This window comes from Meriones unguiculatus, chromosome 2, assembly GCF_030254825.1.
Source record: "Meriones unguiculatus strain TT.TT164.6M chromosome 2, Bangor_MerUng_6.1, whole genome shotgun sequence".
Taxonomy (NCBI): Eukaryota; Metazoa; Chordata; class Mammalia; order Rodentia; family Muridae; genus Meriones; species Meriones unguiculatus.
Window position 1 is genome coordinate 41,506,422 of NC_083350.1, and position 27,939 is coordinate 41,534,360.

The 27,939-nt window shown below is 41.8% G+C and overlaps 1 protein-coding gene and 1 long non-coding RNA gene across 4 annotated transcripts in view; one reads left to right on the plus strand and one right to left on the minus strand.

Moving 5' to 3' along the window:
* Commd10 (COMM domain containing 10) overlaps positions 1–15,928 on the minus strand; it is a 132,239-nt gene extending 116,311 nt beyond the window's left edge. The window contains exons 1-4 of one of the 2 annotated variants that reach the window (XM_060377300.1): positions 15,790–15,928; positions 14,259–14,349; positions 11,054–11,164; positions 6,954–7,109 (exon numbers count right to left, since the gene is read on the minus strand). In XM_060377300.1, coding sequence (XP_060233283.1) covers positions 6,954–7,109; positions 11,054–11,164; positions 14,259–14,349; positions 15,790–15,830 — 399 coding nt within the window. In that variant the 5' untranslated portion in view covers positions 15,831–15,928. The remainder of the gene's footprint in view (positions 1–6,953; positions 7,110–11,053; positions 11,165–14,258; positions 14,350–15,789) is intronic. The other variant, XM_060377301.1, reaches the window with a different exon arrangement.
* The window catches only part of LOC132652317 (uncharacterized), a 40,260-nt gene continuing 28,231 nt past the window's right edge, over positions 15,911–27,939 (plus strand). The window contains exons 1-3 of one of the 2 annotated variants that reach the window (XR_009589815.1): positions 15,911–16,044; positions 16,536–16,651; positions 26,392–26,515. This is a non-coding gene — a long non-coding RNA (uncharacterized LOC132652317). The remainder of the gene's footprint in view (positions 16,045–16,535; positions 16,652–26,391; positions 26,516–27,939) is intronic. The other variant, XR_009589816.1, reaches the window with a different exon arrangement.

Genomic DNA, 27,939 nt, shown 5'->3' on the forward strand with positions numbered 1-27,939 from the left:
CACGCCTCCTAGTACCTCTCCAGCACCTCCCCTCTCTCCCTGATCAGCTCCTCCTTCATTTCCCTTCAAAAAAGAGCAGGCCTCCCAGGGCTATCAGCTGAACAGGGCATAACAAGTTACAACAGACTAGACACAAAGCCTTGTATCAAGGCTGGATGAGGCAACCTAGAAGAGGGAAAAGCAAGTTCTAATTATTTTACACTGAATTAAAAAAAAAAAAGTATCTCTGCATGGGTGGAGAATGAGCCTCCTAGAAGTTATGTGTTGTTAAAAAAAAAAAAAACAAAAAAACAAAAAAAAAAACCTCTCAGTGACAGACATGGGTTACCTACCTCTGAGTTGCTGATCAGGGAGGCCTCAAACAACACAGGCCACCGATACTGCTCTTATAAGCATTACAGAGCTATAATAAGCTATAGATACTGTTATTATAAGCATTATAATCTTATCAATACCCACCCAACTAGATTGTAAGATTATAATGCTGAAGATACTTTGGTTTCAGGACATTAAGAGCTCAATCTCAAACTACCTGGGAAAGTTTCTCCCTGCTGGCTAGCCTCCACAGGGCTAGAAGGCACTGCGCAGGTCACTGGAAAAGACATCAGTTATCTTGCCCAGCACTGAACGCTGTCTGCCCCAGTACCAACCTTCTAGGCAACATGTGCCCACTGGCTCAATAGCGGCATGACTGCTCAAAGGTTAACCAACTGCTTTCTTGCTGGATTTGAGGTCTGCTCCATGGGAGGGATTTCATGCCTAAACTCAGGGCTACACAGACCATGAGCCTTAGGGGGAACCTATTGTTATTGCTAAATAATCATGATGTTAAACTTTTTCGTAAAGAATTATGTTTATAACCACGGATTTATAGTGCTCTTAACCTTGGCCAAAGAAGCAGTGAACAGCAGTCCATATAGACTCATAACTGGTCAAAAGGCTAAAATAAGATACTAAGTGCTCATCCATAAATGGGACATCTATACCAACTCCTCCATCACAACGCTTAGAGAACATCATGGGGGTGAGCACAAAGAATGTTAAGAGCCAGAGGACAGCAAGGAATGCTGTGAAATGGCTTTTGGACATGGCATGACTATTGCTTTCATCAATTCATATCAACTGTGGTTACCTGCACAAGGCATACAGAAGAGCAAGCCAGTAAAATTCCAGCATGGATGAATAAGGGTGTCACAAGGCCCTATCCCTTGCTGAGGAGTTATTTGTAGCTACTAGCTGGCATGGGAGGAGGAGTCATTTTTCTCTAAGGATGTGGCCAGTGGTAGGTTGCCTATATGGATGGCCCCATATGCATACAGGTAGCATTAAATGGACTCAGTGGGTTCTTTCGTTCTTTCTTTCTTTCTTTCTTTCTTTCTTCCTTCCTTCCTTCCTTCTTCCTTCCTTTCTTTCTCCCTCTCTCTTTCTCTCAAAGGGTAAATAAAAGTACTCTAAACATAGACAGGTATTTAACAATGAAATAAATAATTGACTGTTATGGTTAAGAAAATAAATCTCATAAAGACTTAAAGGGAATTATTTTAATGTTTAAAAACATAAATATCTTATGAAACCTTGGCCATTCGTTTTTAAATGCAGGAAAATCTCATCATGCAACACAATGACTGTATATTATGAATAAATCTGTATGTAAATGGTAAGATGAAGAATAAAAAGCTGTGCTTGACAAGATAAAATCATATTAAAAGCATTATGAACATTCAAAACAAACAAGAATTAAATTCATACTTAAAAAATACTTAACACATAAATCCTCTTAAGAAGAGAGATCAATGCACAAGCTATTTAAGGTATTTTAACAAAAAACACCAAAATACAACTTAAGAATAGTGCCTCAAAAAATTTGCAGAAACTCTCTGTTCTCTCTCTTCCTCTCTCAATTTTCTCTTTCTGCTTTCTCTCCTCTTGCTGCCTGCCTACTTTTTGTCTTCCCTCTTTTCTGTCTCCCCCATTTTTTTTTTTTTGTGACTGGTGAACCTGCTGAGAGTTGCTTCCAATAAGCCTGCATTTATATGCTTAAAAAAAAAAAGTTTCTGAAACAAAGGCTTTTATTGCCAAAACTACCTGACACAACAGTTTTTACTTTTAATATAGTTCAAATGTATTAAGGGATTCTAAATAAAATTTTAATTAATAAAATTAAAAACAATGTTCACTTTCTGTGGTTTGTAGCGTAGTGTTATGACCACACAGCATTATAACAAGTGTGTGCTGACAGTCAGCTCTGGTGAGCGAGAAGAACACAATGCCGGATATGCACCAGTACCAGCTCCATCTCCAAGAGATTAAGGCAGTGTTTTTGAAAACTGAGAAGACAGAATTGAAAATTCCTTTCACTAAATTGTTGGAAAAAGCGATTATGGTGGTTTTCAGTACTCTCTCCAACTTACCAGATCTAAATAATAAAGACATAGAGAGGTGTTTTCCCACTATGCCTTTCAACTACTTTTCAACTTATCTTTGACAGGGACACCAAACACACACATTGGGAAAATGCAGTCTCCTTATTAAAGGATGCTGGAAACCGGCTATGCATAGAACACAAAACTGGGCTATTACTTCATATGCAAAAACTAATTTAAAATTAATTAGATACTTAAATACTAAGCACAATGAGCATTAAGAGGGAAAGCTTTCTGGCAATGTTCTGGTGGTAGTTTTTAGGATATGAAACCAAAAGCAAAAGCCACAGATAAAAAAGGAAATGTGATTGTGCTAAACTCAAAGTTGAAGAGCAAGGTGGACACAGAAGAAAAAGGCATTCTGCAAAACGGAAAAACAGCCACACACATTACCTGATAAGGGTCTAATATTCAAAAAATATAAAAGAATCCAAACAAGGATCAGCAAAAAGGCAATCTAGTTTTTAAAATGTATCAGTTGAATGTACTTGCTGCTTTTCCAGAACACCTGAGTTGGGTTTTCAAAACCCATAACAGGCTGCGCAAAACCACCTATCACTCCAGCTCCAGGGGACTGACACCCTCTTCTGGCCCCTTCAGGCTTCAGAGTGCACACACACACACACACACACACACACACACTCACACACCATGCACTCATGTACACTCATGTGTGTACACACAATTTAAAAATAAAAATAACCCTTAACAAAAAGTTTTAAAAAACCAGAGGCTACCAACAAGCATGGCAAAGGTGCTCAATGTCACACATGAGGAAAATGCCAGTCAAAGCCAGAGAGGAATGTCATCTCTATGTTAGTAAGGCTGATATCAAGAAAACAACTAAGGATCTGTCAATAAACAGGAAGACGGGGATATATATTCGCAATGGAATAACATTCAGTCATTAAAAAAAAAAGGAGCTTGGGACTGAAGAAAAGGCTCAGCAGTTCAGTGCCCCAGACCCACATGAAGGCCCAAAACCCATGCGACCCATGTTCTGGGGGACCCAGCACCCTCTTCTGGCCTCTGCTGGCACCAGGCACGCACATGGTGCACACACAGACTGGCCAAATACAAAAGCTCTTTCCAGTTCCTTCCAGTCCTCCTAACTTTACTCTCTTAGCGCCAGTTTTACTGCATAACTTCACTGTCCTGGCCATCCTCAAACTATGACCCTTCTCCCTCGGTCTCTCAAGTTGATGGGGTAACAGCCATGCCACAAATACTCAGCCTTCGGGTTTCTTTTTTTCCATTTTGCGTATGTGACAACTGGTTTTTCCAATTCTTAAGCAGCATCTAAACTTATCAACTACCTGGGGGAGAATACTATCTCCAAAGGCACCGCCGAGAGCTACCTTCCAGCTACAGCCTAGAAACAGGTGGGCAGTGCAGACCAACGCTGGGTGCTGGGGAGGCACACACTGCAACACAGAAGGAAAACACAAGCCAAACCAGAATATGAAGATTTTCCAAATACAGATGTTTAAAAGAAGAAAGAATTTCAGGGAAACAAAAATGGGAAACTGAAAAAAAAAAAAAAAAAGTAATTGAAAAAATGAAAAGCAAGGCAGAAACTCAGAGGACACAGAGGGCACAGGTCGGTCAGACACACAGAGAGAAAACTCAAATGGAAACACAGGGAACATTTTCTAGACATTAAGAGGTAATATTTACTGAAAGCGTTTTCTCCCCCAAACTGAGAACACATCAATCAAGAAGACAAGAAAATAAGGACAAGCTGGCCGAGATGGCTCACTCGGTAAAGTGATTGCTAAGCAAGCATGGAGACCTAAGTTTAGATACTCAGCATCCATGTAAACGCTGGGTACATCATGACTGCAACACCGGCATGACAGAAGCAGGCTGGCACAACGGGGTCACTGGCCATCCCGGACTAGTTAAATCAGCGAGCTCCAGGTCCTACAGAGACTGTCTCAAAACATAAGGTGTAAGGTGGGGTGGGGAGATTAAGGGACCCTCCCAACATGACCTCTGGCACTCACACGCACGTGCACACATGAAAGCACACACGTATATCAGATATATCACATAAATAAGAAAAAAAGGAAAGGGGAGTGCTGTTTGGATTGGGAGAAAAAAAAGTCTCTGTTCGCCAATACTGAAAATCTCCATGTAAAAAGAATTACAAGAAATGTATTTGAAAATAATTGAAAGAAACCTATTTTTAAAAAGCTCCCATCCCCAATTAGCAAATTACCAAAGTCGCGGGACGGATGAATATAGATAGAACAGTCAAGTCATGGAGAGCTTGCTAGCACTCATTAGGCCATGAGTTCAATCCCCAGATTCACAAAAACAGTATTTTTAAGGAATTAACTGTATTTCTCTTTTTTTTAACTTTTATTTTATTTATTTACAGTTCATTCACTTTGTATCCCAGCTGTAGCCTCTCTCCCACCCCTCCCAAGAATTAATTGCATTTCTATTTCTAGTATCTAACAATAAACAGTTGGAACCAACATTTTTAAAATAGCATATTTATAACAGTTTTAAAAACAAAATAAAATACCGACTTACAAAACAACAAAATATACACAGGATCTGTAATAAAAATAAAGAACACTGGCAAGAGAAATCAAAAAAGACATTAATAAATGGAGAAATTTACTCCATACCGCTAAGAATTGATCCCTCTGCGAATTCGTCATTAAATCAAACACAATCTTAATCACTATGCCAGAAGAACCATTTGCAGATACTGAAAGCCAATTTTTCAAATTCTATGTAAGAACAAGAAACCAGAACACCCCCAAAAATATGAAAATCAGAACAAAGCCATCAGACACACACGCCACATGTATGCAGGGGCAACAGAGGGACATGATTCCAGGGAACTGGAGTTAAAGGTCCTGTGAGCCACCTAACGTGGCTGCTGAAAATAGAACTTGGGTCCTTGGAGATATAAGCAAGGACTCTTTAACTGTAAGCAATCTCTCCAGCTCTACTCGCACTAATGTTTTTTGTTTGTTTGGAGGGGGATCTCTATGAATCCCTGGCTGTCCTGAAACTCACTATGTAAATCAGGCTTGGCCTCAAATTCAGAGTTCCAACTACTTCCTGCATGTTGTGATTAAAGGCATGCACCACCACACCTGGCCTGCTTACTATAAACCTCCAGTAGTTAAGGCAGAGGAATACACTTGCACTTTATCCAAAAGTAGCTCAAAATGGATTTCAGGCTTAAATGCAAAACATCAACATTGTATAAAATGCTGAAAAGGAAAAAAAGAGAAAACATCTGTAATACTGATCTGTCTATAAATTCTTAGGCACAAAACTAAGCATGAGATCAAGAAAAGACCAAATGATACATGGAGCACCAACATAATTAAAGCTTTACCTGTGGGGGACATGCCATTACAAAAGAAAAAGAAAAAGAAAGAAAGAAAGAAACATACAGACCAGCAGAAACAGTGTCCAATCACAGAGCACACAGAGGATTACATCTAGAACTGAACTTCAATTGTAATTCAAGATCCAATTGAAGGGATGGCAACCCAGCACCCTCTATACATTATAACTGAAAAAAGAAATGCATTTCTATAGGATTTGTGCCTACACGTTACAAGGATTTGTGCCTAGATACAAGGAGACCTGTATCTCTGGCCTCTCTGGTATGGAGCAGAGTTAAGCAAAACATCCAGACACTTTACCACAGAATATAAATGCACAGCAAGTACATAAAAACGTATCAAAACTGTGTAGTAGGGGAAAGTAGGCTAAAAACACAAGGAAGCACCACAACCTAATGCAACAGTTTTAAATTCAAACAAACAACAACAAAAACAGGCAATTTTAAGTACTGAAAAGTCTGGAGCTGCTGAACCCAGTGCGTTCCTGGTAATGCAGAACAATGCGATCCTTCACAGATACTCCTGAGCTCCCAGCTCACCTCACATGTACCAAAAATAGGTGGAAGATCCCCTAAGCCAAGAATCAGCAAATCACACCAGCAGCATGTTAAAAGGATGGCGCATGAGATTTACCCCGGGAACACAGACCTGCTTGCGCATCAGAAGACTGAAGTAATATACCATATGAGTAGGAAAGGGCACAGCCTGCCCAGCCATCCCTCCTCTGTGAGGTCTGGTTGGCAGAGGGCCTTATGACACTGACTTTACAACCCTCCCAGCACAGGTTTATGGGCGGTGACACATAAGTCAGTACCTACCTCACGCAAGGGGTTCTACTAAGCACTAATGTGGACGCGCAAAAACAAGCAATATGACTCAGTAAGTGTTAGAAATAAGTCTCACTCAGGAACACAAAGAGATCACTGCCAGAGGGCGTAAGGATACTGTCTCATTCCTGCTCTTAAATTACGGAGGCATATATCAAACTGTCAAAATTAAACCATGTTGTGTTTAACAAATGTGCTAACATGTAGAAAAGACTGAACAGGAATACTCAACCTGCCTTTTCGTCATCTGTTACCTCTTAACAAAATATTATCAGTTGTAAGACTGTAAGTTTTTGAAAAGGGTGCTTAGGACAGCATGTCCATACCTTGTGAGGGCCCAGGGTCCTCTGCCTGAACTTCTCAACTGTTTCTTGACCCATGGCTGACCAAGCGTTGGCGAACGCTTCTGCTCTGTCCTGTGTGAGATGAATCCTCTCTAGCTGCTGCTGCAGCGCTGCTGGCTTCACGTTGTGGTACACGGCCTGCCAAAGACGGGGAAGCACACACACCCTCAGGCTCAGCTAAAGACCTGGACTGTAAGCGATACAAAAGTATTTTAAGCAAATTCAATAATTTGTGTTGTGTGTGTGGCTGCTTTTGAGTAAGTGCACCAGTACAAGTTCTGGGCCTCTGGAGGCCAGAGGCATTGGGTCCCTGGAGCTGGAGATATACTGCTTTTAAGCAGCCTCAGGCAGATGCTAGAAAGCTGAATTTGGGCTCTCTGGAAGAGCAGTAAGTGCTCCTAACTGCTGAGCCATCTCTCCAGCCACAGCATTAAAACAATATAAATAAAAAAAAGATTCCATGGCACTCTTACAAGCTTTTTCAACAGTTCTATTAGTATATAAAACAAAAAGCTAAAATTCATGGTCAATACGCCTAACTTGTTCAGGCTAAATGTTGCATTTTGCATGGGGTTTAAATAACATTAAAATTACTTAGTAAAGTTTTATCTCATGTATTTCACTTAATTATTTAAAGTTTACAATGGTCTCAGCAAATAAACTTTTCGCAAGGAATCCTCAAAACTGCCTTTATCTACCAACTCAAGTTACAAAAGAAATAAAAGAAAATTTATAAAGTAATAAAAGAAAATTTTAAAATAATTTTGACAATATCTGCTCTGTTCCCTATACAAATGGAGAAGAACTTTCCCACAAAGCCCATCCTGTGCCCTTCTGTTCAACTCTCCTTTTTTCTCCTGAAGGGCACTAAGCTTAAGAACCAGCCAGGTTTGAATATGAAGTGTCCCTCACAGGTCCATGAGCTTGAGCACGTGGCCCCAGCGGGCGGCACTCTATGTGGGAGATGTAGAATGTATTAACATGTGGCCCGCCTAGCAGCCTATTATGAGTTGTGGCCCTTATTGGACTGAGCTCTCTGCTTCCTAACTATTGATACAATATGACCAGTGGTTTCCTGTTCCCATGGCCCCAGCTACAAGCTGCTCTTACCTCCATGATTTCCAAAAATGATTGTATACCTTGAAACCCCATCAACCAGGATAAACCTTCCCTGCTCTGGCTGTGTACGTAAATAACTATTTGGTCACAATAACAATACAGATAACAGAGGAAAGTGGGGCTATTGCCATGATAAACCTGACCATGGGGTTTCCAGGCCTTTGTAATTAGTATACGGGAGGAACATAGGTGAAAGAGATTGAAGCCACAGGCCAGAAAATATCCAGAATGACGTAGGGAGAACATAACACTGATTCTGATGGAAATGCTGACAGGATAAGAGATGCTCAAGAGGTTACAGAGAGGAACAAGGGACTCTCAAAAGTGGAACTAGAAGTCATTCATGCCACAGCCTGACAAACCATGGGTCTACGTTCTATATTTGTCCTGAAATTTTGAGTGAGACTAAATTAAACAATAACGGCCCCGGGGACTGAAGAGAGGTCTTAGCAGCTAAGAGCACTAGCTGCTCTTCCAGAGGACCTGTAGTCAGTTCCTAGCACCCACATGGTAGCTCACACAACTGTCTGTAACTCGAGTTCCACAACCTCTTCTGGTCTCTGAAGGTACCAGACACGCACAAGGTGCACAGACATGTGCCGACAAAACACCCATACACTTAAAAAAATAAAATTAAAATAATGAATCACTATCTTTGGTGGAGGAAATTTCAGGGCAGTATACATTCTGTGGCAATGGTTTCTGCTCCCTGCCTTTAACATGGTTTTGTAAAGTAAAACAGAAAGAAATAAAAAAAAAAAAAAAATCAAGGGAAAAAGCTGGAACACAGTCAGAATTAAGAACAAGAGCAGCACAGTGGAGGCTCTAATTGCTAGAGACTAAGGAGATTAAGGAGAAACCTGATACTTTACACATTGCACTGGGACAATACAAATGATGCCCTGGTAGCAAGAGGACACCCACTGAAAGCTCTAGGGCTTAAAACTGAAAACCATTAACCTGAAAGAAGAGAGAAAAACACAGAGTGCCTAAACAGAGACAGTGCCAGGACCCACAGCTGGAAAAGGGTTGCGTAGGTTAGGGTTCTCCCACACGAGATGCTGCAGCTGTGGTGAATGGAAGCTGAGCTCCGTCTCAACCCCACAGCAGAAACTGAGAGCAGCGTCCATACAGTACTGGTTCTGCCAGTATGCACGACGCAGGAGGTTTGCAGCAAGGTTCCAGGAAACTAATGGGTTCAGACAATTCATAGCAGAGTGAGAGTCCCTGAATGAAATGTGCCTGACTGGGCTTAGGTGAATTTGCAAAGATGAACCCAAATGTGCAATAGAGTCAGCAGCATTTTGGATGCCAGAAATATGTGACATCCACTGAGGAAAACTGCAGGTGCCAAGTGAAGCCAGTCCAACACAGAGGCCTGTGTGTGCCAGACGCTAGGCACAGAACTGCAGAGCTTGGTGTTTCCCCAATGTGTGCTAGTCCTTCCACAGCATGTCACCATCCCTCCCTTCTAAAGTGGAGAGAGTTACTCTGGATATTACACATTAAAAACATGTAACGTGTGTGTTTCCATTTGTCTAAATGCTATTAAAATATGATCAATATTTTTAAGAGAGAAAAACATTAGAAACATTACTGGAATGGTCTTATTAGGAGTCAATTAGGAGCTAGCAAAATGGCTCAGTGGTTAAGAGTGCTTGCTGCTCTTGCAAAAAAAGCATGTTCTGGCCCCAGCACCCACATATGACTCAGAGTTAAGAGATCGCTGTGTGTTTCAGAGAGGACTTCCGTCTTTGAACCTTTGAAGAGTGTGAGAACTTAGGGTTGTGGGGATGTGTGAATTTGGACTAAATTCTTACTTCATTATGAGATGCAATGAGTGTGTGGAAGCCAAGGGTGGAATGTTACGCAGATCAGTGTGAAGTGTCCCCTACAGGCTAGTGTGTTTAAAGGCCTGGTCGCTAGCTGGTGGCTGTTTGGGAGGCTGTGGAACCTTTAGGAAGTGAGTCCACTGGCGAGCAGGCTACATGCTTTAGCTACAGGGCAAGCTCTGCACTCTCTGACCTGCAGAGATATGAGTGCTGCACCTACGCTCCTGACACCACGGACAGGAGCTGCTCCCCATGCACACATAACCGTGTCTTCTCACTCACCCTCACTGGAAGCAAACTATGAGCCAAAACGGACCCTCCCTAAAGTTGTTTCTTCAGGTATTTGTCAAGGTGACATATACCATCTATCATCTCCATAAGGGGGCAGCAGACAGCTGGCAGCTTGTCCTAACAGAATCTGTTCCCCACAGGCCCATGAAACTGTACTACTACTGTTTTTTATTTCACAAGTATCCTGTTTAATAAACTGGTAGGAACTTACTAGAAGACTATTTTTAAGCTCAGCTATGTGCTAAGCTCATAAAAGAGGTACAAAAAAAATAAGATCCTGGTCCACAATATATTAAAAATCTAGTGAAGGGAAAAAACTGACATGTGTGAAATAACGAAAGACTAGCTACTGTAATGGTCAAAGCAACACAAATAAGGGAAGGCTACAGGACTAAGCAACCCAGGCTAATGTGATAGCATTAAGAAGGAATAAAAATAATGGAATGATTTTTGAGAAGAAAAGGTACAGAAAGGAAATTCAATAGCAAATAAAAAAATGACACTGTTTCTTTTATGTATCATCCTAATCAAATGAATACTACCCAATCGCCTGTTCAACTTCTTAAATGGAAAATGTTCATTTTTCCAATTATACCAAAAAACAATGAGTTAAAATAATTCACATTGATAAATATTTATTACTGCCATATCATGTTTACTTTTGCAGAATGATGTATGGATAGAAGTCATGCACTCAAAAATGTTTCAGCATGTTGATACTCTTGATTAAAATATCCTACTAGCATCCATTCTACATAGCCACATAAAAATACAGAAAGCCACAGATATTAAAGTCATGAAAATATGCAGTAAACAGGAAATTTGAGGCAATAAAAATACCTGTTCCAAAACAAATGCTATTGTTTCCAGAACCAGGTGAAGTTCTTGTTTCTCTAGGGAGAACGCAGCCTGAAGTTTTTCTTCCTCTTCTTCACTGAAACTGCTCTCAGCCTGCAAACACAGCAAGCAGTCAGTCCTGGGCATGCATACAGAAGAGTCGCTTACTCATATAGAGAAAGAAAACCTAAAAGCAAACGGAAGTCCACTGTGAAAGGAAGCTGGTGTGCTATTGATCTAAATTATGACAGGTGTTCCACACCACTCTAAGTGAAACAAAATGAACTTTTTGTGGTGACTTAACGAATCACTGGGATTCTGGGCTGAGAAATGGATGTTTTTTTTTCTGCTTTAAGTTTAGACCACCTCAGACAGCTGTGCTTTGTATTTGTTTTGTCTCGTTTCCTTCTTCACTTCATCTCATAATTAGCAGTCACTTCTTGAAACTGCCCATTTGCCCCATCTCAGCAGCACCTCCACTCCCTGCTTCCCTTCACTAGTCTGTTTTGCTGTTTCTAGTGTGCCTGGTCAAGGACACAGACAGCTGACTCTACAGAGAGAAGCACACAGCAGCTACATCAACAGGTTTCATGCAGGGGCCCCAAATCTCTCCTATGGGCTCAAACACAGAAAGTTTTTCATTAATGAGTTTTTCAAACACAGAAAGTTTTTCATTAATGGCCACTATTTTTTAAAGATCTGAGGCCACAGATTCTGTTTCTAAGTTTTCAGTTCCAGAAGTTTGTTTGACTTCCTTGGTGTTTCCCAATGCAGACTGCTGATATGCCAAGATGAGATACGCCACAGGCAGTTGCTCCTGCTACTGTAATTCCTCCTGTCTCACCATCTACATCCCAATTTACTGAAGGTGGGGACAGAGAGGTCCTACTCTGGTTTTACACTTCTCATGTGAAAGAAAAGAATTAACTCCAAAAGCATTCACTGAGTGCCAACTGTATAATGAGTAATGTGTTGGGGAAGGGAGCTATATCAATGAGGAAGGCATGCCTCTCAAGGCCTCAGGTAGGAAGACTGGTGAGGGAGTTTGGTGGTGGTCTTCTACTTGAGAAGTAAGTGCTTACAAGGCAGTGCTAAAGTGAGCTGAGAATCAAGCAGATGTTCTGGAAGCACAGAGAAGAGACTCACACAAGGCTTGGGAGTGAGATCGCAAAATTCTTGGAAGGTAACGCTCTCTCAGTGAAGCAGGGAACAAGAGCATTTGGAAGCAAGGACAAAAAGGCATGCACAACGTATAGTTGAAAAAGGCCCCAGCACACTAGTGCCCTGTCCAGTGGGATTGCGAGTGCAAAGTAAGGAGAACACAGGCCACTGCATATTCTAATGGATCCCACACTCACACACAGTAAGGATTGTGAAGTTTTCTCCACGGGGAAGGGACAATCACTGATGTTTCTAAATGCCGTTAAAATATGATCAACATTTTAAAAGAGAAAAACCTTTAGAAACATTACTGGAATGGTCTTATTGGGAATCAGCTAGGGGCTGGAAAGATGCTTCCATGGTTAAGAGTGTTTGCTGCTCTTGCAAAAGGCATGTTTTGTTCCCAGCACCCACATAAGGCAGTTCCCAACCATCTCTAACTTCAGCTCCGTGGGATTCAATGCACTCTTCTGGCCTGGCCTCAGTGGGCATGAAGAACACATGTGATACACATATACACATGCAACAAAAAAACATTCATACCTGTTTTATAAAAACACTCATACATGTTTATAAAATACATAGGGGCTGGAGAGATGGCTCAGAGGTTAAGAGCACTTCTGCTGGTTGCTCTTACAGAGGTCCTGAGTTTAAGTCCCAGAAACCACATGGTGGCTCAAAAGCATCTGTAATGATATCTGGCGCCCTCTTCTGACATGCAGGCATACATGCAGGCAGAATGCTACATATAAATAAATCTTTTAAAAAATAAAAATACATGAATGCAAAAGAGCAAAACCAAAAAGATTATGAGCAACAGATAATAGCCTGAAGCCAGGAAACAAGAAGGTCCTGATGTGGAGAACTTGGATTTGAAAGATAATTCAGAGGAAATAGGCCATGGGTCTGGGGCTACCTTCTGGTAAGAAAGGGGGGTGGGGGGAAGGAAGGAAGGAAGAAGGAAGGAAGGAAAGAAAGAAGGAAGGAAGGAAGGAAGGAAGGAAGGAAGGAAGGAAGGAAGGAAGGAAGGGAGAAGAGAGAGGGAGAAAGAAGGAAGGAAGGAAAAAAAGGAAGGAAGGAAGGAAGGAAGGAAGGAAGGAAGGAAGGAAGGAAGATGAGAGTCCTGGATATAACTGAATGTTGGTGCCTAGAAATATACAGAGCATTTAGTATGTGTCCCATAACATGTCCAATGCAATTTTATAACCCAATAAAGAACATAAATTGAACTGGTTACCAAATAATGAACTAATTACCAAGCATACATATAGCCAAACCAACTATACCCTTGAAATAAGAGAAAATTCAGAGATTAAATACTGTGAGAAGAAATACTGACTGAATTATTTTTAAATTGTATTGATTATTTGTATGTTTTGCATGTGTGCTTACTTGAGTTTTACATGTACCATATGCATAAAGAAATCCAAGAAAGCCAGAAGAAGGTATCAGATCCCTGCAACTGGAGTTACAGATGGTTATAAGCCACTAAGTGTGTACTGGGAAAACAAATCAAGTCTTCTGCAAGAGTAGTATGTACTCTTTTGGGGGCGGAAGCAGACATAGGGTTTCTCTGTGTAGCCTCTGCTGTCCTGGAATTCACTCTGTAGACCTCAGGTAGGTCTCAAACTCAGAGACATGTCTACTTGCCTCTGCCTCCCAAATGCTGAGATGAAAGGCTTGTACCATGACTGCCTAGATTCAGGACAGGCTCTTAACCACTGAACCATCTCTCCATAGGCTGAACTATCATTATGAGGAAGAACGTTCCACAGAACATTATATACCAAGATAAAACAATTCCAAAGTCTTCACCCTTCAATATATGACCCAAACATTAGCAGGCAAAACATTCTATAAAGCCCCGCTTTTTTAAAGTTAATTACAGAATACAAAGTTTCCCAGACTTCTGACCAGAAAGCATTATCAAGTCTTCCACACATCTAGAGTTCCAAAGAGCACTCTATATCACAGTCCTCTACATAACAGTGTCATGTTTCAGGGGACTCAGTGGGGTTACAAACCACAGGAATACAGAAATGCAAACCTTCAAGTGAAGCTTCTGAAGAATTCGGCTAAGAAGTCGTGGGAATCTTCCCATGTCTATTGCATTTATCAGCGGCACTGCTTTCTTCATGCTAAATAAATGTGTAAACAAAGTTTCAAAATTACTTTTAAAGTGTATTTTCCTTGCTGTCTGTACGTTTTTATTTCAACAACTCTGGTAGCTATGTTCTTTTAGTGAAATAAAGTGACATGAATGACAGGTAATCAGTATGAGCATTTCCAAAAAGATGCCTCTCCTGAAACAGTCCCGTTGAAAGGTACATCTAACAAGTTTTCTCTTCCCAAGCAAATTAGTTGGGGAGGTATGTACCCTATCAGGGAATGGCTGTCATTTAGAGAATGGGAATGCATGCTACCATTTAATCCAAAATAGAACTCTGAAAGGAAGGAGACAGCAAATTAGGAGGTTACACCAAAACCATGAAGGATAGCAGAGGGGGGAGAGAATACATACTTGATTATTTGGAGTGCACAGTTACCTTGGAACCTGTGTCACTTGTAATAACCAATTTCAAATTGTGTACATTTAGTGAATGCGCCTTCACACTGTGCATTCCCCCAGGACATGGGCTTGAAGAAAAGACGTAGCTGTCGGAGCCAGTGAAAGAGGGAAAAACATAAAATACCAACTGTCTTCTTCCCAATGCAGGAGTGCTGTGTTCAACCTTCAATACTTGCCTGCGTACATGAGTATTTCCTGTGCCTCCACAAACTGCGTCAAGTTTTTTTCTGAAATGATTTTGTTTTAATAGGGGGAGTCTGAGCAGGGTATGGTGGGATGGCCAATCGTGCCAGCTTATTGGGAGGCTGCAGGGATCTTAGGTCCTCAAGTTTGAGGCCAGCCTGGGCAACATTGTAAGAACTGCTCCATCAAAAAAAAAAAAAAAAAAAAAACAACACTTTACAACTGGGCTTTGCATCTCCAGACCCAGCCAGCCTTACCTAACACACCCAAAAAACTAAAACCTACATAAAAAGGTAACACTCAATGGTGCCAACACTGGCTAAAGCCACTAATGCCTTAACTATTGGACCTTGATTTCAAAGGGCTGTTAATAAGTGTTACTTGTTAATCACTCCGTAGTACCAGCATGAACATTGCTCACTATCATCAGGTCTGAAATAACTAAAAACAGAGTATTTTCCTAAGAGAGTGGTCAGAACTCAGGTAGCGCCTAGTCACTTCTTCTACCTGCGCTCAGTCACTCAAGTCAGAACAGACGAGGGGGGGGGGCCAGGCCTGCGAGCTCGGAGCAGGTGAACTACTCCGGGAGGAAGCACGCTGCTCCCACCCCACCCACAACCTCCTCCGCGCCACGCCCACCACACACCCCGCCCACCCTCCTCCGCGTCCCGCCCACGCCCTCCTCGGCCCCCGAGGAAGTCTCTCCGCCGCTCCGCTCGGGCTCCCGACCCTGGCCGACTGCACCACCGCAGCAGGAGGCGGTGACACCCCTGCTCCCACCCCAACAGTCCATCCAGCGCGGCGGGGCGCTTGGCCTGACCGCTACCTGGGGCTCTCGGGCAGGATGAGCGCCGCGGACGCCGCCATCCTTGAGGCTCCCTCGCTCTCGCGACTGTCAGCTGTGCACAGCCCAGCCAATCACGGCGCGCCCGACGGAAAACCGGAAGGGCCAAGTCTCGCCGCCAGGCACTTCTGAGACCTCGGGCAGCTGGAAGCACGGTTCCGGGAGGCGTCCGCGTGGTCCCTAAAGGGAGAGGTCGTGATCCTTCTACCATTCTGACCGTTTCAGAATCCGGAGTAGGTAGGTAGGTAGATAGATAGATAGATAGATAGATAGATAGATAGATAGATAGATAATAGACAGATGAGATATCCTATATATATATATGCACAATTATGCTCACTATTTCTAGATCTGCATCCATGGCTAGGCGTATGTGTATATATGTGCAGTTAATGCACGTTTAGACATGGCTCTGCATTCACGCACATGTAGTGCATGCATCATTTACTTTTGTTGTTGTTGTTCCGGTTTAGTGGAGGGTTTAAGCAAGGTCCAAGTAGCATACCTTGTCAGAAGAGATTATGCTGCGGACTCCAATACCGGTGACTGCCCTGTGTCTGCATGCCCAGAGTTCTCTGCAGAGCAGAGTTCTGGCCCTGGACATGTTGGGCCAGTTCCTTCCACGGTAGCTTCATTGAGTGCCTACTCTACCCTGAGCGTTGAGCTAGGCACTGGAGATTCAAAACAGACAAAATACCAAAAATACTGTTCTCTATTTTTTTGGTCAGCAATTAAGATGGACAAGTCTTCGTTGACACTCTCTTTGGGGTCCAGCATAGCAGAGAAGGAAGACAACTCACCGCGAATGTATAGTTGTTTCTCCTCACAAGAGAGTAAGGAGACTGTGCGTATTCACCAACACCTTAATTTTTTTTTTTTTTCAAAGAGCCGAGTATGTTAAGGGGTGGGAGTAGCAAAGTAGGGCTGGAAGATATGAAAGTTTCCTTTCATATGAGACACCCTTGGGGGTGTTTCAGCAGAAGAAAGTGAGCAAAGGCTGAGGAACAGAAGAACGATTGGCTGGGTGTCAAAGACAGTCTGGAAGTAAAGCTAGATAGAAGCAGCTTCTGTGAGAGGCTTTGGCCTCTGCATTTATCCACAGATAAATGTGTAGCCATATAGGGGGTTTGTTTGTTTGTTTTTAAGATTACAGTCAGAATGGTGGTCTGATTGGAAAGAGATAATCAGAAAAACTATACAGGAAGTTACTGCAATAATCATAGCAATCAAATCCTGTGAGAGAAAATGCATTGGAAAATGAAAAGACAGCACGTGGATTAGAGTTACATTTCAATAGTAGACTGTTCAAGAGCTGGCAAAAGATCGAATTTAATTTTCCTTCCTAATTATGTTTTACTTAAATTATTATTTAAATTAGTTGGCATTCCTGGAGCAACCCAACAGCACTGTAACAGAGAGAAGCCAGATTGCGAATTAAAAGTGAATAATCCCCACGTGGCTAATTGAGTCAATTATACAGTATGCTGAACACATACAAATACATTTAGTTCCACAACACTCTGCATGATCCCCCAGTGTATGCACATCTGAAAAAGGTGTATGTGAATCTACGTAATTATAGGTCTGTGATCCAAACACGAATTGTCTTACCTGGCATAACTTGAGAGAAGCCCAATTTCCCTTCAGTCTTTAAAACATTCTCCTTGTGTCTTGATTCATTGCTGAAGTAAAGTCACTAATCAACTCAAACTGTTTCGACTCCCTTGTGAACTTCATCTGTTCTTTTTGGCTGTCTCAAAAAGCACAGTTGTGGCTTAGTAAAAGGTTCAAATCCCCAGTCTATGTAATCTCACATACCTTCTTATGATGTAATGCGGAAATGATGATAATGTCTGCTTCCCTGGACTGTGGTGAGGATTAAGGAATGCGATCTGTACCTTTGAGAGAGTCTCTCCTAAGAGCACAGACCTCCAGAGTTCTGTCCAAAGAGAGTCAGTGCCAGTCACAATGGTCTATCACACCAGTTCTCTCCATATGTACTGACAACTGACTACTTTCTGGTATAAAGTGATGCTGTGAATAATTTCACCCCTAAAGCTGTCTCTGTACTGTCTGGGCACATATGTCCATGAGAAAGTCCTTCAAGTTGTCTACTTGTGACCACTAGCTGCAGAACAGAGCTGACTGGAGTTGGGATTCCATAGCCATCCTTTATCCTTGCCCTCTAAATGAGTCAGCCCCGCTTCAGGACAGATGCAGAGCCAAGGCCCGCTACCACTAATCTATTATGGATACCTAGCTTTCCTAAATGCAGCAAAGCTTTTTCCATTTTTCTACTTCAAGCCCACATTTTTACATTCTGTGTTATCCACAATTCTCTGGAAAACAAACCCAGCTGCCTACACACTAGTACCTCATTAGAGGTAAGAGAAATAAAGAACAGTGGGAGGAAGGCAAGTGCAAAGTGATGGTATCCAATTGTGTGATGGCAACTTGACAAAATCTAATCTTCCCTCAGAGATAAGCCTCATACCCTGCCCTTAGGCATCCTCTGAGCTCCACCTACATTCACCTCTACACAACTCCCATGTCTGTAGGAGGATCAAGGATAATTAAAGTGAGAATACCCACCTTTCCTGGGCAGTGCCATCCCACCCTCCCCACTACCTCCTGACTGTAGACACAGTGTGACTAAGCTACATGATGTCCCTGTCACCATGCCTGTCTGGCCATAATGAACTTCCTCTGGAATAAGCCAGAATAAGCCCCTTCTTCTTTAAGTGCTTTGATCAGACATTTTGGAAAGTAACCAATACAGACAAGACTAGAAACTAGGATTTCCAAATAATTCTGGTATTTCTGTCTCTAGTCAGGAGAGAACTACAGACAAGAATCAGAACTGCTCACTTTGAGGATCCCTGCTCTTCCTTTTTTTTTTTTTTTAGGGTGCTGGTGGTGGTGGTGGTGAGGTGTTTCAAGACAGGGTTTCTCTGTGTAGCCCTGACTGTCATGGAACTCGATCTATAGACCAGACTGGCCTTGAACTCACAGAGAACAACCTGCATTTGCCTAGTAGAGTTCTGGGATTAAAGGTGTGTGCCACCATGCCCAGCTAGCTGCCCAACCAGTTTCTAGCTCCTGTTGAATGGAAATGTAGCATCACCCCCAGCTTTCCTGGGAACTTGCCCTTTCTTCTACCATGAACCTGGTCCTGTCTGGAGCCCCTTCTTCTACATATGTCTCTTCTCAGAGTCCCTTTGTGTACTCATACTCCCTCTATTCAATAGGCATGAGTTAAATTTTTGGTGTATAGTAAAGTAGGTCAATTTCTGGACATTTTCCCCCAAAATTTCCTCCAACCCTAAGTGAACTCTGGACACATCAAGAAGCCTCTCCAAATCCATCCTTCAGCATCCCATCCCCAAATGCAAGTGGTTATCTTCAGAAGTCAATCAGCACTTGTTCACTAACCCCAATGGTAGTTTCTGAACCCTAGAGGTTCTACTACCTATGGGCTCCAGGGAAACAAAGTAAGGAACAGAGGATTGGTGAGGAGTTTGGGAAAATGAGGCAGAAACCATCTGTATCAACCCTTGTTTACAAAAAGGGAAACAGTCTCAGAAGTTTTTATGGGACAATGGGTAGAAGATTCCAGTGTTTGGAGAGCTCTCCTGTCTTTCCCCCTCACCCCCCAACTACCCCACTCCATGTTTTTTGAAGGATTTATAGGCAGAGAACGGCTCTGTCTCTTTAAGAACCACTTTCAGGCCCAACTTTCTGTGTCCCCATTAACACTCCAATTTTGCAAGTGAAAATTTGATGGTAAAATGAAGGAGGAAGTATCAGAAATGTCTCTCCCTGAATGCAAAGTACCAAGGGTAAGCTGTGATGGATTGGGCTGAAGAAGGGAGGTGGGCTGGCTAGGCTTCAGAAAGGCTCTTCCTTCCTTGTGAGGCATGGCTTTGTGTGTGTGTGTGTGTGTGTGTGTGTGTGTGTGTAATGTATATTCATTTTTACTTCTCTATATTGCTATCTTACACTTTCTGAATCCCTGAGATTCAGTGTCACTGAAATGGACTTTTATGGATGCTTTTGATATATATTGTTAGGTTGGCCGGTGCTGTAGGCATTTTGTACTACTCTAGACCATTCCTGGATATGGCTTGCTAACTATCGAGCTGAGAGACATTTTGGAAGTTGGTGACTCATCCTACCTTGTTAGGTGCATGAAGCAAAGGATCAATAGGGCAGAATCAATATTTCCCGCTTCCCGAGGCTCATCCCAGACTGAGAACAAATACAAACACTCTAGGGAACATCTCTTTCAGAAGCCATAGTCTTTGTTTTCCTTCTTCCACCCTAATACTGAGTGCACACCTCTGCACCCCCACCCCAGCACAGCTGCCAGCCCTGTTTTATCTGCAGTCGGCACTTACCTCATAGGTGTGAGAGAATCAATTGGGATGTAACCAAAGCCTTTGTAAATGGTCAACATGTCGCTGTTCAGTCCATGGTTTCTCCCCAGACTCCAAAGGGTGTGATGTTTTTGATTGTGCATTTTTATTTGTGAGTTCATTATGTAAATGTTCCTGTTTGGGTGAGACACTTGAGGAATAAGGACTGCTTGAACACAAGCTGCTCTCTGAGTATTTGCATAACAGGTGGTGACATGGAAAGGAAACAGAATGTCTAGAAAAAGAAAAGAAAAATGAAAAAAAAAAATGGTGTCAAAGCTACAGGCTACATTTGTCAGCCAAAACCTTGTTTGACTTCACTTACACTCACCAAATGGAGGGTAGGGTAGAGAAAGGAATGGAAAACCTTAATTAAAATGAAACAAAAATAGACTCTGTGATACACAAATTGATCTCTTTCTAATCTATTCTCCAGCTGGAAGTTGAAAAAGATATCTGGAATTTTCACCTCTCCATTTTCATTTGCACCTAGTTTCCTCAGTTCTACCTCCCAGAGGCTACTGCCATTTAAAGGACTGACTGATGTTCACACATAAAATTGTGAAAGCCTGACTTGTTTCTTCAGTAATTTTCACCCTTGAACACCATTTGAGAGAGCTTAGGTGCTGCTTCCCATGTAGACATGGAACAGTGTTGTTTTGTTTTGTTTTGTTTTAATCTACTAACTGGTGAAGAAAATAAAAACTAGTGAACATCAATAGCACACATCAGGAAAAATATCAGCGGTAATGGAGAAAAGCAGCTTTCTTTAACACACTAAGAAAAGAGCCACAGCTGAGTTGGATACTAAATGTGGTCCCAAAGTTGCTGGAATGGTGCTGGGAAAAGGCGGCACTCAAAAACAAACAAAGAAACAAACAAATATATAAGAATCTTCCTGAGAATTCCCAGTTCATGCTTTGTATGCCCACAAAATGTGGTGTATCCCCGGTTTGGACAGAAACAGAATTGGAAGTCAGTGGTTAGCCAAGGGAGAATCATGGCAAACCCCGGGAGAACACAGGTATCTGAGAGCTGATGTAGGTCATGGTGGAGTCTAGACCAGTCCAGGGGCTACTCTTCAGTGCTGTTGAAAAGAGTAAGACGGGGAAATTCCACACAAGAAACAGGAAGCTCGCAAATTTAAAGACAAGGAAAAAGTTACATTGCAGCCACAGGACAAAAGGCTTCCCCCAACACCTCTTTGAAAAGAGTAAGACGGGGAAATTCCACACAAGAAACAGGAAGCTCGCAAATTTAAAGACAAGGAAAAAGTTACATTGCAGCCACAGGACAAAAGGCTTCCCCCAACACCTCTGTGTCTTCCTTCACGTTCTGAACCCCTTTTTCCTGTGCTAAGCAGAAATGAAAGCAGGAAAAGGGAAGCGCAGCACCCCCTCCGTCCCACCGCTACCACCACAGGCTCAGGAGGAATCAAAGGCCCAGGAATACAACAGCGAATCTGCAGCCTGGGGTATCCCCTTGGGGGTTAGACACAGCCTGACAAAGTGAGCAAATCCTTTTGTTACAGGTCTGTTAGCAAAAACTGAACCGAGAAAGGTGAAACCTGAACCCACTAATAGATGCACTATAAGGTTCCCTTTAGGCTTTTATTAAAAGAAAGTAGAATTCAATACTGAAACATCCACCTGGCATTCTAAATGGAAAGACGCATTGATTTTACACAAATACGCAAAAGAACCAGGACAGCTCTGGCACAGTATCAGAGAAAATAGAGCCAGGGCAGACCTGCCCAGGATCACACAAGAAGGAAGAAGTACAGTGGCAGCTGCAGACATCCTACAGAAGACGAGGCTGACGGTGTGCAAACACACACACACATATACGCATCATACACAAATCCAGGAAAACTCCAGATGAAAAAAAAAGCAATTGTGGAAATTAGCAGGGAACAAGAACTAGAGGACAGCTTGATTAGATGTGAAGCACAAAGGCAAAAAATAAATAAAATAAATAAGAAATAAACACCACCTGAAAAGCAACACACCTCACTACCTCCTGTTACACGGTTAGAGACTATAGAAACAGAATTTTAAACTCGCATCCCATGTGTTACACACGCAGTATCCTGACTGATTTGGATAGATGCAGTCATCGCCAGAATGGTGTTTCACTAGTTGTTCAGGGAATCTATTCTCTTTGATAAGGTTATCTGTGTATCTTTCTGCATTACTTGAATTTCCAGTAGTGAATTATTTTACAAAAACAGGAAAGCCATTTGTTTTCAAAAAATAATGAAAACAAAGGTAATTTTTTATATGTAGACTTTACATTTTCTAAAACATTAGGTATTAAGGTATATAACATATCTCCTAAAAAAATTGACATTGTGTAAGATTATGATCTCAGCCCATTTATCTATCATTAGTGTTTATAAGGCACATAAAAATCAAGATACCTCTCCATAATCCTTTCAGGAGAAGTGGGAACCTAAAATCTTTTTGTTGTTGTTTGTTTGTTTTTCAAGACATTTTTCTTTGTAGCCCTGGCTATCCTGGAACTTGCTTTATAGACCAGACTTACCTTGAACTCAAGTAGGTCCGCCTGCCACTGCATCCTAAGTGCTGGAACTAAAGGTGTTTACCACCACACCTAGCTCTAAAATTAATTTTTAATTATTTATTTTAATTATTTATATGTATGTGTCTGTGCATGCATATATCTGTGTAAATGTATGTCTTTGTGTATGTGTGTATGTCTGTATGAGTATTCATATGTATATGTGCATATGTCTGTGTGTGTTTATGTATATATGTATACATATGTGTCTGTTAAGAGTGTCCGTAGAAGTCAGGGCCATCAGATCCTCTTTAAGCTGGAGTCACAAAAGGTTGTAAGCTGCTTGACATGGGTGCTGAGGATCAAATTCTAGTTCTCAGGAAAAAACAAAACAAAACAAAAACAGTATGTGCTCTTAGTCACTGAGCTCTCACACCAGCCTCATAATGCCATCCTGATGGTACCTTATACAGAACAGTAATTCATTAAACATTATCAAAATTTACTTAAGACTCTTTTGTGTTAAAGGAAAATCTGAGGTTAAATTATTAATAGCGCTGCATTTGAAAAGAATCCAAACACATATCTTCAGTATAGCTACCCATATTTTATTTACAGAGGATTTTTAAAAGGCTTTCTCTACACTGTTTGCTTAGATTAGTAAATTGACAAGATGGGCTCAGTTATGTTGCTTCGGGAGCAGAGCCAGCACAGCACTATGAAATTTAAGTGGTGGATCTAACAAGCCAAACAGGCAGGAGCGTCTTAATGTGCCTCCTGAGAACCAGAAGCAACTACATAGGATTTGCTTGGCCTCCTCACTGATCAAGCATAACATGCCTGGCATCTCATGTCATCTAGCCTTGCAGTGTCTCCTTTGGGATACACTCTTCCAGTAGTTCCCACCATCTCACACAATGTCAAAAGCAACTGGGTAAAGAAACCAAGTCTTCAAGGTTACACAGTCTAACATAGTTCACATTTTCTGCAGTCACAACCACTGAGCCATTCTTTTCTCTGGACCACAAGAGGTTTTAGCATACACAGGACAGTGTTTGATCATAATCCAACTATCCAAAAGGCATTATGTCCATCCTTATACTTTCCCCCAAAGATCTCAGAATGACTGGTTCCACGCTGGTACCTGATACAGAAACTCAACCCAAGGTTTAACATTCGGGTCCATGAAAGAGACAGAGCATAATCAGCCTTGTTCCATCACAGGAAGTAGCTAGGGGTCTTTTGGGGTCTTGGTTTGTTGCTTTTATTGTCTTCTCTGACATCTGATGGGCTCAACTTTGTCAGTTCAGCTTGCTCATCTGAGCACAGACAGTTGACCCTAGGGGACACTGTGTATGCTAAGTTGGTGCCCAGTTCATAAATCAGCCTGGGTATATTCCTTCGAAGTTAGGCTTATGCATTCAGTGAAGAGAGCCCCTCTCTCACTTTTTTAAAACTTAAGTTAGCCAAAGCTACTTGCAGTTGAAAACCAAGCAAGGACATAAAAAGACAACACAACATGGAAAGATAAAGAAAAGCAAGAAAGAATATGCTTGACATGTGCAATCTGGGAAGTCTGGAGATGTGATCTAGAGGTTATCCTAGGGGCAAAGATGATGAGAGGTTCTTAGAAAGATACAGGCAAAATAGAGGATTGGCATGTCAATGTAATGGATTGGATGGCGGCACCATTTCTCACAAGCAGGGAGTGTCACTCAGAACATGAACGAATAGCAGCTGTAAACTGAACATGTACATAGCCGCTCAAGTACGACACTGAGTGGACAGAGGGAGACATTGTCATAGCAGGACAGGGTGATACCAGACAGCCTGAGAGCGAGACATAGCCCAGCTGAACATTTCATCCAGTTGATTTCATTAATTTAATGTTTCTGCTAAATGTGTTCTTTGTTTTAAATGTCAGTTCTGAGGTTAAAAAGAATACCAAACTTAAATTTGTTGAACAATCCGTCAAAAGTTTGAAAAATAAAATGATGTAAATAAACATTTGAGAAACTACTTTATTTATAAATATGTTGGAAAACCCCCAGTATCATCAAATCCAAATAATCTTTAAAGATTTTTTTTCAATTTTTTTTGTAGTGGTGGGGTTTTAAGCTAGGATTTGGGTGTGCTATGCAAGTCTTCCACTGCTGAGTGATAGCCCTAGCCTTAAATATGCTTGTGTATACGGGTACTGTGGTCCCTGGTGAGGTCCGGCGAATGGTGAGGGGAGCTTCCACACCGTTCAATAGCATGAGTGCCCGTGTCCAACGGCAGACCTTGTGACACAAAAGGAGGCTCCCAGCAAACTGGTAGAGCCTCAGAATGGGCCCAGAACAGGGTGGTGACTGCTTTCCCCATCTTCACGGAGATTCCCTGGGGTGCTGGCAGCCTGGCACCTCCCCATAGTGACAGAATGACACAGTGGCATGGCTGGCTACCCCAGAGCTCATGTCAACTCCCCATTGGTCCAAAGGCTGTATAAAAAATCTTGCTGCTGCTCAGTAAGACAAGTCTGCACTCCATGATATGCAGTCTGTGTCCTGGACTGGTGACTCTGTCTCCCTCATCTTCTCCTTAATCCCAGTTTCCACATGTATACATACACCAAAAGTTTAAATAAAATTACTCTCTTTGGTATGTGGGGGAGTAATGTCTTTCCCATACAAACAAAAATCCAGTTACTTCTTTTCCACTTTTTGGTCTCATAGACACACACACACACACACACACACACACACACCGTATTGCCATTTTTCTTGGTTACCCTTGAAAGCTTGACAGTATGTATGATCATAGTGCCAAAAAGGCCATATATTTGAACCATAGGACATGAAAAATCAAGCTGGTACTGACCTGGAGTCTTCATCTCTCCTGGCTATCTATCTCAAGCCCTAGAGGAGAAACCACTATTTTATACTGTTAAATGGATATAGTGCTAAACTGCCCCCAAATACTTACTGTTAGATGCAGAGGTGAGCAGATATCCTAACCCTCATCAGAGACGCAGTAAATGGGGATGAATGCAGATACCCACAACTGGTTGAGGAGCAGGGGATAAGAGGCTGTAGAATACTCAGCCCTAAATGTGACATCTACTCCACATCCCTTCCCTGAAAGGCTCAGGGACCATCTTAGAGAATGGGGTGGAAAGATAGTAAGAGCCAGAGGTAATGGAGGATTGCCGAGAACAAGTATTTTCCAGACATGACAGGGCCACTGCATACATGAGCTCATAACAGGTTGACACATGAATAAGACATACACAAGATCAAGCCAGCCAAGATCATAAATATGAAGGGGTTCACAAAAGTTCCAGTTCTAGCTCAGGACTATTGGCAACTGATGGGTGCTAGGAGAAAGAGAGGATCAGTTTTCTTCAGGAATTTGACCTGAGAGGCTACCCATGCTCTATTGGCTGGTCCTCCAGTGGTTTTTAAAGAGAGCACATAAAGTTGTGAGTGAAGAGTGGTGATGGGGATATGGGAGGAGTTAGAATGAAGAGAGGGACTTTTATCAAAACACATTATTGTATACATGCAGGAAATTCTCAAAGAAATCTTGTATAAAACTGAAGTATACAGAAATGGCCAGCAGAGGGAGTCAAAACCATGCATGTATTTTTATGTTTTTTTTTTCTCTATAGTTTTAAAGAAGTGGATTATCACAAATTAGGAAAAGTAAAGGGCCCTACTTCTTCTAGAATCTATACCAAAAATCATGAAAATTAAGCCACTCTGCTGCTGAGTACTGTGTGGACAAAATTAAAGGTAAAGTAGGATTTTCAATCTAAAGCAATACAAGGAAAAGCAACCTTCCATTTCTCTTACTCTTTCTTGGAGTTTGCTAGCAAAAACTATCCCAAAGTGAGGCAAAATCTATTATATTTCAGATGAAATATTCTTCGACGGAGTAAAGAATCTTCACTGTTCCCAAAACAGGAAACACAGTGGTTACAGGTGTGTTTTAAGGACAAAGAAGAGCCTTAGCTGCTACCTCTTCATTTTGGTATTAGGTTTGTCTCAGGAGCAAGTTGTAGAAATTTGGTGAAAATTAATTTGATGCAACTACCCATAAGTGTCTTTTCTCTTAATGGGCAGGGCAGATGGTGTCTCTCTCGGGTTTAAACCCATCCAACTCTGACCAGCCTAAGAAGGAAGAAATTTACTTAGGAACCTTGTTTCTTACTACCTATTCAATAATTTAATTAAAAATTTGGGAAGCAGTCATTAAGAAAAAAATAAAAAGAATATGTTTTATACAACTAAGCTTACACATTGGAAAACTTAGATAAAATATTCCCAGAAATCAGAACTGTCTGAAATTTACATAAGAAAAAGAAAGAATAAGATTATCTTAAAAGTGAACATATTGTGTCAAACATTCCTATAAAAAATTGGTATTCTTCCTCCTCCAGCAGCCATCAATTACCACGAACCGCTCCTGAGCTGCACACAGACTTTGTGAGCCCCTTCCCTATCCATCTGGGGAAGAAGGGAGAGAGGGGAGAGAGGGGAAAGGAGGGAGTAGAGGAGGAAGAAGAGTTAAAAAGGAGACACAAGAGGGAACAGAAAGAGGAAAGAGGAGAAAAAGGAAAGGAGAGAGCAAAGGAAAGAAGGGGGGACAAGTCTTGTGGCCTAAATGGCTTTATTGGTAATTCTCAACAAACCTCATTTAGGGATGAACTTCTTATCTGAAACAAAGCCTTCTAGAGAATAAAGAGAGAAAATGCATCCCTAACAAAATACAAACCAACCAAACAGGGTCTTACTATGTAGTCTTAGCTGGCCTAGAACTCAAAGAGATCCACTTGCTTCTTTTTCCCCTGCCAGAGCCCACCAACAAAGTCAAACAGTACCTGAGTGGGGAGTGAGGATTAAAAAAAATAAAGCAAGACACAAGGGATCAGCTCAAGAGGACTGTCAGTAAATACTGCAGCTTGGGGTTTATTCCACAGCTCTTTTTTATAGGCAAAGCAAAACAAGTCACATCAATACAAGGCAGGGGTTCATGGAACAGCCAAATTTGTTTTCTTAAACTACTTCCCTGTAGCAGATATGGTCCAAGATCACACAAACAAGTTAAAGGAACTTGGTAAGGCATCCTGCTTATCTCTGTTGCAAGATAAAAGCCAGGGTGAAAGCATGTTTTTCCTCTGAATACTCAACAACAAAGCAGCAAGCCAAACAAACGG